Raw genomic sequence first — 20,179 nt, 5'->3', positions numbered from 1 at the left:
TCTTAGAAAAGGAGGATGGGTTATGGCAGTAGAGAAAGAGGAAGCTATGGAAATTTAACTCTGCCATAAACTTCCTCTGTGAATACAGCAAGATATTTGGAAGATGATCTACTTTCCCTATGTTAGACACTGAAAAGCTGTGGTCCTAGGCTGAGTTAGTCACCTTGTTCTCAAAACAGTCTGTGAAGACAGGTATTTCCACAGGGTGACTTGTTCTATGCATTTTAGATATTTTTGATAAAATGAGAAGACATTGCCCTCTGGAGGTGCCTTTCTCCACTGGCCACAGATGGACTCAGAGGAGAAGTCCAGACTAGATGCTTCCATTTGGGTGCCTGAGAGGAAGCTCACCTTCATACCTACTTGTCTGACTGAGCTACTCACCCTGCAGTGACTAACAGAGGGTCTAAGAGAACTTCCTTATTTGTCCTATCGCTGGTTCAAATCTACTGGCCAAGCACCCAAAATGAAAAAAGTACCTTCATGTCCTGTGTTATCATCTGTTATCAATTATTTTCATCTTGTATAAAGATAAAAACAACACAAAGTTTGCAGCTATTTTTCAGCCATAATGGTGCCCCAATTTGACTTTCAGTCCAGTTGTGCATATACCCGTGTCAATGCCAGGGAATTAATGGAAGTTCCTGAATGAATGGAAGAAGAGGACTACACCTGTTGGTGGGAGCCCAAATTTGTTCTGAACAGAAGGGATGGTCTAACCATAAGCTTCTGTACTTAGTTTTAAAAGAGAGAAAAAACTAAAGCCTTTTTCTTTAAATTGGCAATGAACTAAAATATAAAGAAAGAAATAAAAACTTACAAGTGTGGCACTATTATCAAAATGCAAAATATTTTTTGGGTATCAGATACTTTTTACTGTGGATTGACCTTGTGTTTCCATGTAGACACAATAATTTAATATCATCTTAAATTTAATCATTCTCAGGATGAGCAAAAGGACTTATTTTTTCATAATTTACCACAGAAATTACTGTATCACAGAATACTGAAATTATGGTGCAAGTTTGTATAAATAAACTTGAATTACTTGCAACAATGGGCCTTGCTTCTGGGGAAATGCAATCTGGGTAGTCTTTTAAACTTTCCCTCACAGAGAATTCTTCCCCTAGCACTCCAGCTTTATTCACTCTGAAGTGAATGAACACACCAATTAAGTACCAGGCTTCTTCTCACCTGACAGGTCACACATTTTGCCCCCAGTAGATAATGCAGAATGTTTAGAGAGGATCCTAAGGAATCCAGAAAGCATACTCAGTGCTACCTTGCTAAAAAAAGGTCTTTATTCCTGTGAAATACATTTCAGCTAAACTTGAATTGACAAGTCACTTGTCTAGACTTAAGATTAGAGTATTCTGGTGTCATATTCCTCACTTTAATACTGATGTTTACAATAGGTTAGATGAACTGTGCACTGTAAGACCATCATGTCTTTCCACTGAGTGTAAAGATGCTCTTGCCTCCAGCCTAGACATCTAATATCAGACAAAGTGAATCTCCTTCATAGCCAGGAAGTTAAAAATCCCCAGTATTTCATGGCTATCCAGAGCAACTTATTCCCTAAGGGGTCCAAAATAAAATACAAAACAGGGAGGTCTAAAGGATTAATTTGAATCAACACCACTCCACTGCTATGCCAAGACTAATGCACTGTTGATTAGGAAGTAAATGCAAAATTTCTTCTAGTTACAAGTTGAGACACTGAACACTACTATCAGGGTGAAGGAGGGTCTCCCCAGTACCCATCCACATGACATCAGTGTGAGAGAAAATCCATTTTCCCCAGCTTTTTCCTTTAGCACCCTCCTTGTCCTAACATGTCATTTTCAGAAACATAAACAGAAGAAAGACATTCTGGCTAGACAGACTCACACTGTGAGCCTGTACAGACTGGCCAGGATTCTCTGGTGTTGCAGAAATGTGCTTTGACCTCTCTTCCTTTGCTTCTGAATGATGTGCTCTATCAGGGAAATTTTTTGTTTGTTTGGAGTAGATACTGCTGCCAATAGCTTGTGAATAGGGAAAACTCAGTTCTCTTGGGTCTTCACAGATAAGGATGTTATCTAATCATTTTCTCCCTCACCTCCCTAAGTGCACAGCTGACAAGATCCACAGGCTGTTTTTCCCCAAGACAGAATATTCTGCGGTTCAGGTTATGGCACAGTAACCCACAGCAATATTCTAAGGCTCAGCACGTTATTTGATTTACACAGAGTGTGCACAATTGGGCTGTAGGTCTGTACTCCCAGTTCTGTATGCACAGCAAATCTTTAAGCATTGGAATAAACATGACTCACTCAATTTCAATAGCACAACGTGACAGAAGACTCTAAAGGAAAAAAAACCACGGTAAGTACAAAGGGCAGGAAAACAAGCAGATCCAAATCAATAGCTTAATAAAAGATGTCTTTGAACTGAAGCCACAAAACTACTTTTGTTGCTTGGTTGTTTTGCTGTTCTTATTCTCAAGTCTCTCTCTTGCCTAATTAATAAAGAAACACCAAAAATAATAAAATTAGAGGCAGCTACTGACTGGAATCCAATGTCCTCAGTAAGAGGATAGTTTCTAACACCACAAATCAAATCTTTCCTTCTTTCCATGTCTTTGTCTTGTTGCTTAAAAAATAAAAATCACATATGGCTGGCAGGTAACTGCTTTTAAAGAGTGACACTCTTATTGTCAGTATAATTCATTATGTTGTAGCTTAATTTTCTCTTTTTTTTGCTTACTACAATGTACTCTGTTTGCCAAGGTAAACAGGTATGATTTAATAAGATCTATTCAAAAGGTAGTGAATAAAAGGCAGCAATCAAATTAAATTATGTCCCATATTTCTGCTAGAAGAAATGCAAAAATTGCCATCATAAAGGTTCAGGTTGTGCTGTCTCAGTAAATTGTCTCTTTTCCCTTTTCTATACTTCCTCTTCTCTTTGACAAGCATTAATTGTTGATATCTGAAATATGTGAAAGTAATGGGCTTTGTTTGCCAAACTTGTCACTATGTGCTTATAATTCAGGATTTTTAGTTTTGTTTGTTTAGATTTGGGGAGGTTGGGAAGAGTGGGTTAGGTAAGGTTTTATTTGAAAAGTCTATGAAGTGAAAGCTGAAATATCCAGAGAGCCTATCTGCTGAAGAGAGATTGCCTGAAAATTTTTCAGTAGAAAATTTATAAAATCAGTGAGTAGCAAAGAATAGGATGGAATTTTGATTAATGTTACCTTTTATAAAGGATAAATATTTATTCATTCCTCGTCCCTCTGTTATATTCTTTTTTTCCTTGAAGGAATAACCTAATTATTTTTGAAATATGAGGAACATGGGAAATTCCAGATAATTAGAAAAGAGGAAATAGATTATTATAGTTTCCAAGAAAACAAAAGCGATTCTGTCAATATATGACATAAATATCTTATGATAGAGCATAAATATTAAGAACCAAAGCACATATTAAAAATTTTGAGAGAATAAATCTTCAGATGTGAAGAAGAAAATGATGCTTTTAGAAATAACAGATTATATCAGACAGACTGCATTTGGGGCTTCTTTTTTAGTGCTACAAAAAAATCAGAGTAAGATTATAATGTTCACCTCTTTATGAAAAATTTTGCACCAAGGCTGCTTCATAGAGACTTACAGAAATAATTCAGAATATTGTAAATGTGACCATGAAATGCATTGTACCAGAAACAATTAGTAAGTATATATGGCAATGAACCAAAACTTCACAGTACCTGCCTAATATATTATTTTTTTTAATATCTTCATTAATATTAAGAAACACAGTCTTAAGTGTCTAGATCTGCAGACCAATAAAAATTAAGGGAAAAAATAAAAGTACAGCAATTTTGGAAAACTGATAATGCTAAAAGTGACCTTACAACAAACTGACCAGTAACTGTAGTTTTACCTTGATTTTATATATGCCTCTGGATTTTCTTCTGGTGAAATATACTGATATTTTTACTTCAACAATTAAAAATTCACTTCCTATACAGGGGGTCATGGGGAAATAGGCAGCAAGATTTAATGTGGAAAAAATATACTCAAGAGTGACAATAAATGACAAGTAACTGAGATGAAAGAGCAAAATTTAGGACTAAGAAATAAAACTGGAAGAATACTCAGAATATCCCCAGAATAAAATTTTACAGTGGCTCAAATGTGAGTCACTCACTGGGCCAATGTAGAACTCAGTACAGACTTTTGAGGGACGGTCATGACTATGAAGTCCACTGAATCAAAACATCTTTGCAGAAGTGGCCATTTGGGATGTTTTAATTTAAACTGAATAAAAAGTAAGACAAATTTCTCAGATGATTTCAAATTTCTCATACTACCTTATGACAGATGATAAAGAAATTAATTGGAAGAAGTATTTTTTTCTGAGTTTTATGGGATTTTTTGCATTAGGCTTTGTGACCCTTAATCTTTTCTAGACATCTGAATTTCAGTTTCTGAAGAAAAGAAGTAATGAAGATATGTTTGTCTTAGTCGTGGATTATTTATTCATATACTTCCTGTAATTAAGCAGAGGCTTTCTCATCTCAGACAATGTGGCAGCAGAATAGTGAGTAGAATGTAAATTATAGTTCAGCTCTTGGGATTAGTGGATTCAACTATGCAAATACAAAATATGAATTTGCAACATCTGCTAAAGATTTGCTAAAGATTTACAATACTTTTGCACCATCCTACTTAAAGCTGATGTTCCTATTTCATATTGACAAAACAATGTAAAACCTATTTACTTTAAAAATTGGCAAAACTCACACATTGTCTCAGAAATATGCTAGCATTGAGCAAACAAACTGTTCTAGTACATCTACAAACATATACATCTGACTCTACTTCAGCAAATGTTTACCTTTAGCTCTTGCTAGGTAGGTCTTTTCCACAGCTAATTACCTCTTCATGCTTGGGCATGAATATATATATAAATATACTGTGAAAGTTGTAAATTGCAGAAGCAGAAAGTAAAACCAGAGTCAAATGGAAACTGTGATATTAAAGAGAAATAGGATTAGATTTGAGTAGGATTAGATTTGCTGTTCCATTTTTATTTCTTCATTCCTTTTGGTGTTTTTTTTCTCCTATGCAACCAGTACTCGGCCAAAGTGGAATGGGAACATAAAAAAGCCTTCCCACAGTACTCACTAGTAGCTTAGATAATATTTATTGGGATTATGGGGAAGGATTTTTAGACCTTTTTAAACCATATGCCAAAACAGCTTCTCTGTGAGATCATCTCTACTTCTGCTCTCTTCTGTGAGAGCTTCCCCTTGTGCCTCTGAACCCTGTGAGTACTATCAGTCTGGATAACAGGGATTCTCCTGGCTCTGGATTGTATAATGGTTAGACAAACCATACAAAAGCATCATTTTTCAAGATATACTAAGGTCATGTGCCAAGAGTGGACCAGATTCTGCTCTCATGAAGAGTGGAATACAGCTGGAGTAATTCTGCTAAAACAGATTATTTTAAATTAATGCCACATTGGTCTAAACAAGAAAGCAAAGATCCAGTGATTAAGAGTCGTAAAGGGATTTTACGTGCATGCTTGCATAGGATTTTGTGTTTGCTCTCAGATATCACCAGTATAAATTGCCTATTATTATTCAGCCTGACTAGGAAATCTAGCTTTAGGAAATGTCATTCCAGGTTCTCTTGCTGAAGATTAAATGGTTGCAAAGAATATCAAAATATGGATGAGGAGAAAAAGGGTGCCATGAATATCTGAGTTGAGTGGAAAGAATTTAACAGCTGCAGTCACAGAAAGAAGAAACAGCAGGAGGGTCACAGTTGTTTTTGAATGTGAGGCAGCTGGACTGCATCTGTACAAGTCCTATGACCTATACAAGTCCTATGACCATAAAAAAGCAGCACTGAAGATCAACTAATATTTTTCTAAACATTGAAATCACACAGACATATTTAATTAAGCAATAAAAAAAAGGAATTATTTTAAAACTGTATAGTAAAATTAATCAATGGGACAATTTGCACCTTAATCTGATAATTCAAAGCTCCTGCATAGTGCCACTGGCATAAATGAATGTGTTACATACTTACTTCTTTAAAGCATTTATTTTAAATATATGCTGTATTAATTTAGGAGGTCAGTAATTCTAACAAGCATTTCCTTAGAAGAGTTTCAATGTATAAAGATTATTGAAAACATTAGTGGTTGATAATATTTTAAAAGGTTTATTTCTATGGCAGGCATTTAACTGAATTTCTTACTACCACACATAAATCTATGTCCATTATCTTTGTCATTATGTGATGTCAGCAAATTATGAAGTACTCAATAAAGATTTTTGTTGGAACCTTAAGGTTCTGAAATAAAGTTATTAGCTGCTTGTTATAGGCATGTCGAACTCAGTCAGTTTGTGACTTGGTCAAGAACGTTCATTATACTTATTTGTGTACAAATATAATTCTATTTATTTTTATAATCCATACTTATGATACTATCCAGTGCGGTAGGTATTGTAGCACCTTGTGACAACATTTCTCAATGTCTAGAAATAGCACAAGCTTTAAAATTCACAGATGTAAAACATGCATAGATTTTTATAAGGATTGTAAGGGTTATTTAGTGATCCAATAAACATTTTATTAAATCTGAGGGATAAGAAATGTCAAGTGCTAGTGGAAAGCAAAGGTACCAAGGGTGGCACTTTAATCTAGAAATTAAATAAACATTTTAAAATTTCACAGATCTTGAAGTTCAAATAAAGAAAACCACAAGAACTGCTGAAACAGTTCAGCCAGAATTATGCTTGTGTGTGCCCAATAGATTTATAGTTGCCTAAGGAAATTAATGTATTTGTATGCACCTAATAGTAGAGGGAGAACAATACTATGAGATTGTCACTGAAACAGCCTAAAAACTGGGTCATTCTCATTGCACGAAACAATAGACTCTGCAAGAAGCTTCACTAAGTTTTATGCATTCTATACTAAATGTAATATACATAATGCTGGAAGATTATTCAGATTGCATACCAAACATTTGAAAGTTAGGAACCATCAGACTTAACTGGCCATGTCATTTTTATTTCCCTATATCTGGCTATTTAATGACCTAATTACATCTTCCTGCTCAAGGGACCCCTTTTCTTGTCAATCTTCAGTAGAACTGTTAAGTGTATGACAGATGTGAATAATTCAACTGACTTAAATTGTTTACACACATTTACACATTTGTAATTGCTTTAGCAAATGAGGGTTGCATTATAAGCTTCTGAAGATGCCCGACCAAACAATGCTGATATTTATTTTTGCCTTCAAAATATAGCTAGATACCTTCTAAATAAAGTCAGGTGTCTAATCTTCCCCTGAAAACTCCAGTCAAAAGAGAATCTCCTTTCTCTTATAGTCAGTCATTTGTGCACTCTCACTAAAGCCCCAGAAACACCAGCAGCTTTTCCATCCTCGCAGCCCAAACTCTGTGACATGTAACATAAGCACTGATACTTTGTATTTACAAGACTAATTCTGTGGGCGAGGGAACTGATGATGCCATGGTACAGCTTCAAAAACTGCATCTGTCTTGACTCCAAAATGTTCTCTGATTTTTTTTTAGACCCTGTTACAAAGCCATAGAATGGAGCTACACTGATTCTGGGAAATACCTGCAAAAATGGATAAACCTAAAAGACTAATCAGTTGGATCCCGTCCTAAAAGTGATCACTTTTCTTTACACCCTACAAATTAAGTCCTGGTTAATTAGGCAAGTCACCAAAGGCATATGAAGTTATCTTGTGCATTTCTTGTTTCTAAAATATCAAAAAGGGACCTAATGGGGAGAACAAGATAAATGGATATAAAGAAACAACTCCAAAGGGAGTAGAAAAGAAGAGTCCATCTACAGTCAGACTGCATGGAAAGGGCTATTTAGTTTTTCCATAATATGAGTAGCTTGGTAACTCTCACTACACTATCACATTGTACAGGTAGATTTGAAATGGTCTGTAGCCTCTAAGACAGTCCCAAATACCTAGTTAGATCTCAGAAATTCCCCAGGGTGATTTACTCCATTTGTAGGCTTGTAAGGGAGAATGCCAGATCATTCTGGCTTCTGGTCATCCCTATAGTATAATCAACCCCTATCAGTAATGTTTCATGAGGAATTAGTAATTTAGAGTAACTCTGAGTGCTGTAAATTATCCTAAATTGGGTTCCCCTATCCAAAAGGTTGGTGAAAGGAAAAGAACAAATAAAAGCTGAGGGTAGAAAAAGGAAGAAGGGACTTTCAGAGTGATGGTGTTTGTCTTCCCAAGTCACCAGTATTCATGATTAAATACTTTCCTGTCTGCCAATGGGAAGTAGAAAATGAGTTCCTTATTTTTAATTTATTTTTTTCTCTATTCAATTGTATTTATTTCAACCTATGAGTTTTCTGACTTCTCTCCTAATTCTCTCCCCCACCCCACTGAGGAAGGAATGAGCTAGTAGCCATGAGGGGTTGAGCTGCCAGCTAGGGTTAACCAATGACACTTTTTTATCCAAGTGCTTAATTCGGGGTGCTGGTGGATGAGAGATGAGACATGAGCTGGCAACGTGCATTTGTAGTCCAGAAAGCCAACAGAATCCTGGGCTGCATCAAAAAAAGTGTGACCAGCAGGTCAAGGGAGTGATCCTGCCCCTCTACTCTGCCCTTGTGATTCCCCTTCTGGAGAGCTGTGTCCAGCTCTGGGGTCCTCAGAACAAGATGGACATTGACCTGTTGGAGCAAGTCCTGAGGAGGGCCATGAAGATAGTCAGAGAGCTGGAGCACCTCTTCTATGGAGACAGGCTGAGGGAGCTGAGGTTGTTAACCCTGGGGAGGAAAAAGGCTCTGGAGTGACCTTACTGTGGCCTCCCAGTACCTAGAGGTGGCCTACAGAAAGCCAGAGGGGGACTTCTGAAAAGGGCAGGAAATTATAGTACAAGGGAGAATGGCTTTAAACTGAAATAAGACATGCTTAAATGAGATATTAGGATTAAATTCTTTGCTGTGGTGTTGGAAAGGCACTGGAACAGGTTGCTCAGAGAAGATGTGGATGCCTTATGCCTGGAAGTGTCCAAGGCCAGGTTGGAAGTGGCTCTGAGCAGCCTTGTAAAGTGGAAGGTGTCCATAGCAGGTCATTTGGAGCAACATGATCTTTAAGATTCCTTCCAATCCAAACCATTCTGTGATTCTATAGTAATTACCAAAATTGCCAAGGACATAGACATTTTGAAAATCACAGTTTTAAACTTCAAGGATGACCTTCACTTCTCACAGGAAGTTAGTTAGTCATTACCAGGTTTATGAATTTGCATTTAAAGTGCCCTCAAAACTGATGACTTTAAGATACTTCATTTACTCACCTTTGCTTGCATTCTGAAAGAAAGACAAATAAAAATGATTATCCTCAATCAGAAATATCACTTCCAGCTCTAGGTCTGAAGCGACAAACTCCACAATGGCAAGACTGCCATTTGATATAAATTGATATCATTACATCTACTTTAATGAAATACTGCTTTTGTAGCACCGGTCAGATTGCTTCTTGCTCTCCTTGCAAAGATTTAAGGTATCATGGCATATATCAATGTAGTGCTCTATGAGATTACTGATGCTGCATAGCAGACAATAAAGCTGAAAGGGCTAGTGTGATGATGACCCATCATTTTGCAATCTGCTCTGCACATCATTCTCACTAATGCCCTAACTTACTCATGAGAGTCTGAAATGTTCTGCTGACTTTTTAAATTCAAAAATTATATATTATAAAACATTATAGCTTCCCTGCTTTCAAGATTTAAAAAAAGGGAGAGGGGAAAGAAAGAGGAAAAAAGTCAACAACAAAATGTTTATGGACAAAGGGAGTTTGGATATACAATGATGACTCACACATATGATTTACAAATGTAAACAACACATCATCAGCTAATAGCATGAATTTGGTGAAAATATTATGATAGCTATTAAAAAGGGCTTTATAGGAAAAGGACAGACATTACTTGACTAAGCAGTGATACCAGCATTAACATAATCTTTCCTGAGGAAACAAGATATCTCTTCAGAATGATCTCTTAGCAAAGTCAATTATTTGAAAGAGTTAATAATAATTTAGTACGCTGAAGTGCTAAAGTTTTGATGTAAAGACCACTATTGGAGCATTTAATTATCAATTAATGCTGCCCTGACTAGAAGTACAGAATTCAGGATCTGCAGTTTAGTGCAGCTTGAAGAACAAATTAGGAACTTCATACCAAAATCAGAGGAAAACCGGTAACTAGAACAGTCTTTGAACATACCTTTTTCACCCTTACTGCTATGATTACCATAAGAATCCATTATCATTGTGTTCCATATTCTTCCCTCCTAATATTTCCTATTAAAATTGATGTTTCACCATCTTTTGAAGTTACTTTAAAACAAAAAATCATCAGAATGCTAACTCTTTATTTCAATTTTTAATAAAGCTTACAGTTGGTGATTTAGATATTTTTTACCTTATTTATATAGGAGAGCAAGATTAGATTATGAAAGGAGGGAGAAGAAGGAAAAAAAGAGGAGAAGATGGGGAAGAAGTGGGAAGGGAAAAAGGACAAGGAGGAGGAGAAGGAAGAAGGCATGACATTGTACCTCCAAACAAGCATCTGACACTGTCTTAACAAGATAAATAACTACTTATAAAGCTTCATGGCTGAATTAGCCTAGGTAAAACTAAAGATTAAATTGGTGCAATTTAAGAAATTTTAAAAGATTATTAGAAATAGTAAATCATAATATTCTAGTGACTTGTCTCTTCTTGCCATCATACTGTAAGGAATGTATCTACATACAGCCTTCATGTTCTCCTTCAGACTATGAATTTTGTCTGTTCTTCCTTAAGCAGCAACAGAAGTCAGAATGGGACCTCCATGATGGAAAACATAAGGGTAAGTTGATAGAATTAAACCCAGGAAAGACCATCTAGAAACCTGAGAGACAGTAATGAAATTCCGAGAAACACTCAAAAAGTGCAGAAATAAATGCAAGGAACAGGACACTAGAATTTGGACTTTTTGAACAACACGATTTTTGCCAAAGAAATTGTGCCATTCTTATCTGCTAAGTGAGAGGCTCAAATTGCTTATCAGTTCCAGTAATCCACAGAGGTTATCCTGAGCTTCAACAGCTCTGAGTGTTTCCTGTAAACTGGCAGGGAAGGCTAACACAGATGCCTCATTTAAGGACCTGTGTAACCGGACCTTGCAGTCTCCTGCTAAGGAGAGACACTGCTAAGCAGTGTCCCAGACACAAGAAAATGCGGACATGTGAACCTCAGTTTCTGAGTCAGTAGTGCATAAATTCTTCCTTGGAAAGAAAGGAAGGAAAGAAAGGAAGGAAATTGAAATACGGTCAGAGAAAAGAACTGAGTATATTTCAGCAACTTGGTGAGCAGCATTAAAGTAGAAAGAAGAAATTATTTTAATTTCTATTTCAATTTAGAGAACATGGAGTGTTTGTAGAGGAGGATGCTACCAAAACAAAATTTTTCAGAGGGAGTTAAACAAAACACCTTATTGCCTCATTTTTACCTGAACATCCCTGAACAGTAGTATTCTTGTACTTTGTTGAGGTCACCTTATAGGTCTTGGATCACTATAATTACTTTAAAAAATTTATATTCAAAATGGCTTTTGCATGTCTTCCTTGAGCACCACGTGAGGTGAATGACACAAAAGTCAGCCAGGATCCATTTTATTAATTGATGCAAGAGATTAGATTCTAGATATTAAGCTTGTATAACAAGGCTCTGTTTGTGCCCCAGAGAGTTTCTGAGCCCTATTGTTCTGCACTGGAAACAGTGCAGACACTTGATACTTACTTTTCCTATTCCATGGCACCGACTACCAAAACCATAATAAATTACAATTTATATTAATGGGCTTTTTGTATATCTTATTCTAAATTAGATATATTTTAAAACAGAAACAATTTAAAGTAAGATATCAAAACACTAAATACTGGAAAGAAACAGTCATCTGCAGACAGTTGCTAATTACATGGCTATTTTACTGTTTTCTTTCTTCCAAGAAAAAAAGATATTTGAGGATACTTTACCTATGTGTACAATTTAGACTGCAAATTGGAAACTTTAAACCCTTTAAAAATTTGTTTATGCCACTGCCTTGACTTAAAAAGCAAGGCTAGAATTTAAAAAAAAAATAGTCCACTGAGAACCATTCTGAAGATAATAAGCAAAATATATGGATAAACTTTTCCAAGACTGTAACATGTGCATTACTCAAGGTTTTCTGTTTTTAAGGTAAGGTAAAAACTGATCCCTGTCTCTCTGCTCACAGCGCTTTAGAAATTCAGCCAACACTGCAGATAAATTCAGCAGAAACACTGCATCTGGAGCTGGCAAATCTGTTGAAATCACATATATAATTTCTTAATTATCCTACTTTAACAGGATTTAATAGTATCTGATGTTATGAATTCTCATTTTTTTTAATATATTCATTGAGAAAAAGTGCCACAGATTCCATTTAATAATGAGAATTTCCACAAGATTTCTCTTCTGATCAGCAAACTTTGGTGATTGAGGGGTTCACCTCACAGCTGGCAACTTTTACTTTGATAAGACAGAAGCAGAAGCAGAGATCCAAAAGGATAGCACCAGAAATAATGATTAAGCTTTGTAGCCCAGGAAGATATGCTCTTGCAAAATATGACATTTCTTTAGCTACCTCTCTCTTAAGCCATTGTAGGAGTTCAAATGGAACTCATAAATAGGTTAAATACAAGTCATATTAATCCCTAATTAGATAGCAGTAGAAATTTATTCAAATTCATCCAATTAAGAATGAACTGCTACTGTCTGATTGGTGATAGAATATAGGTTTTCCAACATTCCAACTCTTTGCCACAAAGTCTCCTAATTCAAACATCCTTTCTTCTTGTAAGCAACCAGAAAAAAAAGTGGTTTAATTTTTAATTAATAGCTATTTTGAATTCTGAACCCATTACCTATATGATAAAGAAGACCAAAAAGTAAATGCAGAAAAACTGCAGGGATGATGAGGGAGGATAGTAATTCCCTATCTTTTGGGAATTCCACTTGGGATTAGGGCCACAAATTCTCTTTAGAATATTAGAAATACCAGTTTGACAGCAAAGGAAATAAGAATTTGAAAGGTGAAAAATTCCATCAGCTTCAGGTCTGTAAACCTATATGGAAATATGACAAAATCATTTCTCATTCCAATCAATAAATAGTAAGACAAGACCAGAGTACGGCTGAACAGTCAACAAAACAGTTAACAAAAAACATCACTGAAACTAATTATCTGGTTTCTAAAAATATCCTGTTCAGTTACCAAGGCAATATAGAAATGTAGCACAAATTAAGGTTTTTAGGAAACTTTTTGAAAAGGTAACTCAAAGTCTCTGAATTCAATATTCCTCTCTTACCTGCAGTCCATTGGCTGAAAAAGCATATAGCATTAAGAACTGACATTACTTTTGAAATGCAGTCTAATAATGTATTTTCTGCTTAAAAATTTCATGCATTCAACCAATAAAAGAACAAATAGCCACATTCTTAAACTATTAATGGAATGAATTATCCAAATACACTGAATGTGAATATGAAGGTTAACTTGTCATGATGAGTAAAGTGAAAAGCTCCACAAAGGAAGATAAGCTTTGGCCTGCGTGGCACAGATGACTACTGTAAAAAGCCTCACAATGCTGATGGTCTTTTTCAATAGTCCATGTTTCTATTTGCACACCAATCTAAAAATTCAGCAGTATTGAGAGACTGTATGCAGTCATTATTGCTAACCTCTGAGTAGGTTCAATATACAGTCACAGGGAATATTATAAAATGAACTTCATTTTTGGTGACACCATGCTAGCCCCATCACTGTTTAATTCATTTTATGTGTAACAATAAAATTATTATGACCTGATGTAAATATGTAAAAATAGCAGGGGCTCAGCTGCAAAAAAACTGCAAAGGTACTTTATTGTGGAGGAAAAGGGATAAAGATTAGAGAGTAACAAAATCAGAATACTTTAACAGCATAAGTGTTGCTGGCATCATATTGTTGGTGTTTTTTGCTAGTCTTGTGTTACCCTTGTTACTGCAAATAAATATTTATTGTGAGACACCAGATGTCCTCTAGACTTTCATGTAAAAATTTGCCTTTGGGAGGTACCTGAAGGCGTGGATGAAAATGACTGAATTTACATTTTTAACAAAACTTTTCAAAATTAAGAAAATATGCCAGACTTGTCCTTATACTGTTAAGAGTGCTGTTCTCTGGCACTGAAAATTACCTTTGTACACATGGTTGATTTCCTTTACCCTCCAAAAGAGAGCAGCAGCCTAGACATTGCCCACCAGGACTGATCCTAGGCTTGTGGTAACTCCCAGCCTGTATCTGGGAATTGCAGTGAAAGAGGCTGGGTGACAAGGAAGCAAATATCTGCCAGAAATCACAGTAAGGATTCAACAGCTGGAAAGGTTGTGGCACGGTGCTCATGCAATAGTACCTTGAAGGTCCAGTTCAGTTATATAGAAATGGCTGTACAGAGATTGCCCATGGAATTTCAGAACATGAAAGCTTTCCCAAATCTCCCATTATGTGCATCTTCTCCTCAACCAGCCTGCCCAGCTTGATTCACACTGGAGGATGAATATTTTGGTAGGGCACAGACAGTTTATTTATGAAAGAAATAGAATGTGTAAGCAGCTAATGCTGTTTTTCAGAAGTAAAATAAGGCTAGATCATGACTGGCTGATATACATTAATCAAGGAGTAGAACATGCAGAGAGATGGAACTTCTCTTGAGTGCATGAGGCTGCTAAACAAATACTTCTTGGGTAAGACAATCCTCTTTCTTTCTTGAATCTTTTAAGAATTAAGTGACCCAAAATCCCAATACTGAACTAGGAATGGGGAACAAGAGTTTGCCTGCCGACAGAAGCTGACCTTTTTGTCTTTTCACATTAATTCAATATGTCACTGATTTCTAGCAATAATAAAAATGGAGTTGTGGTATGAGCATTAGTACCTCATGACCAGGCATAAACAAATCCAGCCTATGAGATAAAAATAATGAACCCATGACACCTACACCTAGAAAGCTGAAAAATTAGACTATTTCGCCTTCTCCTTTTTAATTATCTGCAGACAATATGCAATATTTTATATATTTTAAATCATGCAAATGATATAAATTATAAAAAAGGGCTTTTTAATGAGGTCAAACTTTTAAAACTTAATTTTTCTGATGATCTTTATAAATATATTTCTACATATCAATATAAATTTTATAAATGCATCAATTTATAAATATATTCCTAAAGTTCATTATTTGTTCAATTCAACAGGCCAATACCCCTTTCAGGCAGACAAGGTTTTCTTTGAAAAAAGTCTGAAAGTCTCATAAGCAAAACAACATTGCAAGCACTACCAGAGCATGACAAAAGGATTTGTACTGTAGGTAGGAAAAAAGGCTTTATGAAATTTGAAAGAATTTACCTTGACAAGAAGTCTGTGAAAGAGAGACGTATTGGATACCCATGTCGGATAATTTTGACCATGTCTAGAACACCAATATACTGCAGTTGAGCAGACACATAAAAATTATCAAAAGTATCTGGCAGCTTGGAGTTATTAGGTTTTATACAATGAACGGAATGTGGTGTGCAGTTCTGCAGCTTCCCAATAATATCTGCAAGTGATTTCTGGGGGAAAAACAAACAAACAAACAAACAAACAATTATCAATCATTCTTGTGCAGCTAAGACAATTGTTCAATACATATGCTCTTCCTAACTTTTTAACATCATTTTCTCAAAAGGGTTGACCAGACCATGCAAGTAGCTTTCTCAAACATAAGACTTTACTTTCTTCCATTGCAATTTGCAGAGGATAATCCTGCCTTTTAAACATCTGGAGAGTCTTTTGCAAATTTCTGTCCATAAGATGTTCACTGACCCTGAGTTGTATTGCCACAGTGGTTGGGCCCCCTCGTTCCAGTCTCTGAAGAAATGAGGATGTTCCTTTCTTTTTCAGCAGCTGTGGAAGAGAAAAGCATGCACACAATTTTAGCCTGGAGAAGAGGAGGCTTAGAGGTGACCTTATTGCTCTCTACAACTTCCTGAAGGGAGGTTGTACACAGGTGGGGGTCGGTCTCTTCCACCGGGCAGCAACTGACGAACAAGAGGACACAGTCTCAAGCTACATCAGGGAAGGTACAGGTTGGATATTAGGAAAAAAAATTTCACTGAAAGAATAATAAAGTACTGGAATTGTCTTCCCAGGGAGGTGGTAGAATCACCATCTTTGGATGTGTTTAAAAAAAGACTGCACATGGCACTTGGTGCTATAGTCTAGTTGAGGTGTTAAGGCATAGGTTGGACTCGATGATCATAGAGGTCTCTTCCAACCTCATTATTCTGTGATTCTGTGATTCTGTGATCTTAAGATGGGCAGTAGGCCTTTATTGTCATTGTTGCAGTTGCCTAATGAAGGCAAAAATTTGTGCAAACACAGCGCCATAGACAAGGATTGAGTTTCAGAAAGAAATAGGAAGTGGATAAATATCCTCAGACATTTGCAGAGCCATGACTGGTGAGTAAGTTTTGATTTCAAAAGCAGCTACATACATTATGATGATAATACACCTTTTACAAATAACTGGGCAAATCAACACGTTTCAGAACTTCGTGGCAGAAGCAGAACTTGTGCAGTTAGCATCCCATAGAGTCTAGAAGTAGCACAATTCTGTAACTCTGTAAGAAGGTGCCTTATGCTTTTGACAGGTGTTTAAGTCAGTAAATATAAGAGTACAGATCATTTTAAAAAATCTCAACAGCAAAACAACAATAGAAATATTTTTAAAAAATCTTCTCATTTTTTCTTGCACATGTGAGCACAGTTAAACTTCTCCTTTTTAGTACATTTTCACCAATTAGAGACATAATTATTAACAACTTCCTATCTCATTAGAACCAATGTTACCCCATACACCAGAATTGGGAGGGGAAAATGAATTTATTTTTTGCTGCCCTACTTCCTATCTTTGAGACTGAAATGGCAATAATCATACTAAAAGTGGTCACAGAATTTAGAATTTTTTAATCTTTCTACAGAAAGGCTGGCAAAATTATTGCATTCCAGGATTTGGCAAAGCTGTGAGATTTAAACCCCCTTATCAATGACAACCTTTTCACCTCTGACTCTCCATTGCCTTTCTTCAGTCCACTTATCCCATAAAAATCCCTTTCTATTGAGTCAGCATATTCTGGCCTACTCCTTTTTCCAGTTTTATCAAAAAAACATCTTCTCAGCTTGGCCCACTCAAGCCAAATGCCGTTAAAAATATTGTAGTTCAAGCAATTTTCTACTCACCATGCTAAACTCTGGAGCTCTTTTTTATTTCACTTACTAGGATGCAATAAGGTTTTAAAGGCAAATTCACCCTTAACTTAAAAACTAAAAAGTAAAAGAGATCTGCTTGTTCCAGTTTTTCTCATAAAAAGAACCACTAGCATGCCAATGACACTTTTCAGTTAAAGTTTAAAATTTACTGAGGAATATAACCAAAATAGAATTTTCTCCACCTTACGGATAATGCTGTCACCCCTTCCTCTCAATATTTAAATCAATAGTTCAAGATTGTTTCCTGACTTAGTTGAAGATCTAGGAACAACACTTCAGATGCTAAGATTCCTGCCAGCTCTCCCATGTTACATGTGACTTGACATGGGAAAGAAAAAATTGTTTCAGAATGAGACAGAGAAAACAAATGGAAAATGAAAAAAAGACAAATTAATTTAATTCAAACTCTCCAAACTTGGACATCTTTAATCTTCACCTGTGGGCTAAGGAAAAAGGCTATATCACCCAAGCTGTACCTCTCTATTACCCTGTAATATACAGCTTTACATTGGAATATCTTGTACCTCTAATCTACAGAAACCCCCCCCACATATATGTATTTGAAATCTCTGTTAAGAAGCTAAAAGTCCTATCCTCCTAAAAAATATCTAAAGACTTTTCCTGTATAAACTCTGAAACCAACTAATTCCTCCAAAGTGTGGCGAAGACAACAGCGCCAAAATGTGCACCAGGAAAAGATTAGAGAAAAACAAGAGTTGATGTGAGCAAGAGCTGTAGTGTCAATGAAGATATCTTTTATTTGAAAAGGGCACATGATCTTCATAAGTCACAGAGACAGAGACTCGAGCTGGCATCCCCAAATTCCTGTGACTCCTTTTGTGCTCCAAACTGCTGGCCAGCTAACAGATCTGTTCATGTCTGCCTTAGAATGGATGCATTGTTGTCTTGGATCCTACCATTATAGCATTAGTTCAAAGAGGTATCCTTACTTATGCCAGCATGCTGAGCATCAAGAGTCATTTATGGAAAGGTACACAGATACATAGCATAATTATAGACATTTATAGACATTTATGATTATATAACCTAGTATTTAGATAGGATTGAAGTGACAAGATGAAAGAGGAGGGGACTCACAACAAAATCCTATTTGACTTTAACTTTCTCTAATTCGCTTCCCTGGATATGGTGGAGACTAGGTATCTGCCCATACACAGCACCATGTGTACCTTCCATTGCATGATTCCTACAGCCTCCAGTATGATGTATGCTGTGACTCAAACTTCAGATATAAAAGGAATGTCAGTCTCTGGTTTATAATCTTTGCTTTAATGTCCCTCCTTCTCTCCCTTCTCTATTCTATTTTTTTCTTTCCTTTGTTGCAATTAACCTCTGAATACACTCCAATAAAAATACAGTGGTCATGTTTTTCCAACTCATAATAATTTAAATGTTAAGCTGACAGGAAAAAGCCCCTTACATTGCATTTGCAATTACAGTAAGAAATAACAAACCCAACATTATTTCAGTCCACCACAGCAGATTTTCAAAGCTATATTGAAAAAGGGAAGGAATTATTTGGGACTGCACAGTTACAGATGTGGGCTTGATCCACAATAGAATTTAAGCACTTACCTACTTCCAGCTCCTGCATTGAGTGCCTATTCAAAAAAAAACAAGTGTTGCTTTTTGCCAATGGAACAGCTTAGAATCCTAAAGTTCTGCTCTAGTTCTGCAGGGCAGCACAGTACCTTGCTCAAATTAGGCCAACTTAGTATCAACAAAGTGTTCTAGCTCACCTGCACAGCCTTTCTCAAAGCCTGTGTTTGAGAAGCAAAGCCATCCTTGTCTCTGCAGACAGATGAAGGATGAAGTTCTTCCCACCTTCCAACTAATGCCTAAAGGTTTACAGCATTCTCACTGAATCTGAAATTTCTGACTTCAAATATCACGCTTCCCAAAGGCTTTGAACGTCTTCTGTCTCTCAAGAGAGTAACTACAGGTTAAAAGCTATTCTGGACATATCAAAAGCAGCATCATTTCAGAGATTCCCAACTGTGCAGTGTATTGCCCTGGTTTGATTAGGCTTCTAACTCAGATATGCTTTTCACGCTTCCTCCCATGTATGGGACAAGGATCTTTTTCACATCCTTAGGAAGCTTCCTCTAGGAAGCTTCCACTACATTGGAAAGGCACCTGTAGGCACCTTGTAAGGCCTCAGCTGTTTGCTAAATATAGCCTTAAACCAACACCATTCACTTCAGCTTAAGTTTTTCCACTGAGATTACTGACAAGAACAGTAGTCAGGAATTATTCTGTTATCAGCAGGGGGACTATAAGGAAAGTCCCATTGCTAAAGCCTTCCACAATGACACGAGTGCAGGCTCCTTAATCCCATGACAGAATCAATTTTATGCAGCTCTAAACCAAAAATAGAGTTGTAAGATTCAAGAAGCCTGGTGAGGCAGCTGACGCAGAATTTCGTGCGAGAAGTGCGTGCTTCTTTTCTAGAAGGATAAATTCCAAAGCTCTGTCATGAATTAACTCACTAAATCACATTATTTCTTTTCAAGAGAGATGTTCCATGTGATATGAACAATTAATTTTCTGATTATCTTCAAAGTTTAATTAAGTTTCCTGTGCCTCTCTCTTTTTTGTTTTTGTTTATGGTTTGTGGTTGGTGTTTGTTTGGGTTTTTCTTTTAACTTTTTTGTCCGACTTAGTTAGCAGGAAAAGAGGTAAGTTCAGACATGAGGCATATTTGATTTGATTT

General features: G+C 36.3%; 1 protein-coding gene across 1 annotated transcript in view; it reads right to left on the bottom strand.

Annotated features, from left to right (window-relative positions):
* MYO16 (myosin XVI) overlaps positions 1-20,179 on the bottom strand; it is a 353,672-nt gene that overhangs the window by 61,436 nt on the left and 272,057 nt on the right. The window contains exons 26-27 of the mRNA XM_053935810.1: positions 16,000-16,080; positions 15,541-15,746 (exon numbers count right to left, since the gene is read on the bottom strand). Coding sequence (XP_053791785.1) covers positions 15,541-15,746; positions 16,000-16,080 — 287 coding nt within the window. The remainder of the gene's footprint in view (positions 1-15,540; positions 15,747-15,999; positions 16,081-20,179) is intronic.

Source organism: Vidua chalybeata, chromosome 2 (assembly GCF_026979565.1).
Source record: "Vidua chalybeata isolate OUT-0048 chromosome 2, bVidCha1 merged haplotype, whole genome shotgun sequence".
NCBI lineage: Eukaryota > Metazoa > Chordata > Aves > Passeriformes > Viduidae > Vidua > Vidua chalybeata.
Note: the sequence above shows the minus strand (reverse complement) of the source record. Positions and strands in the feature narration are given on the sequence as shown.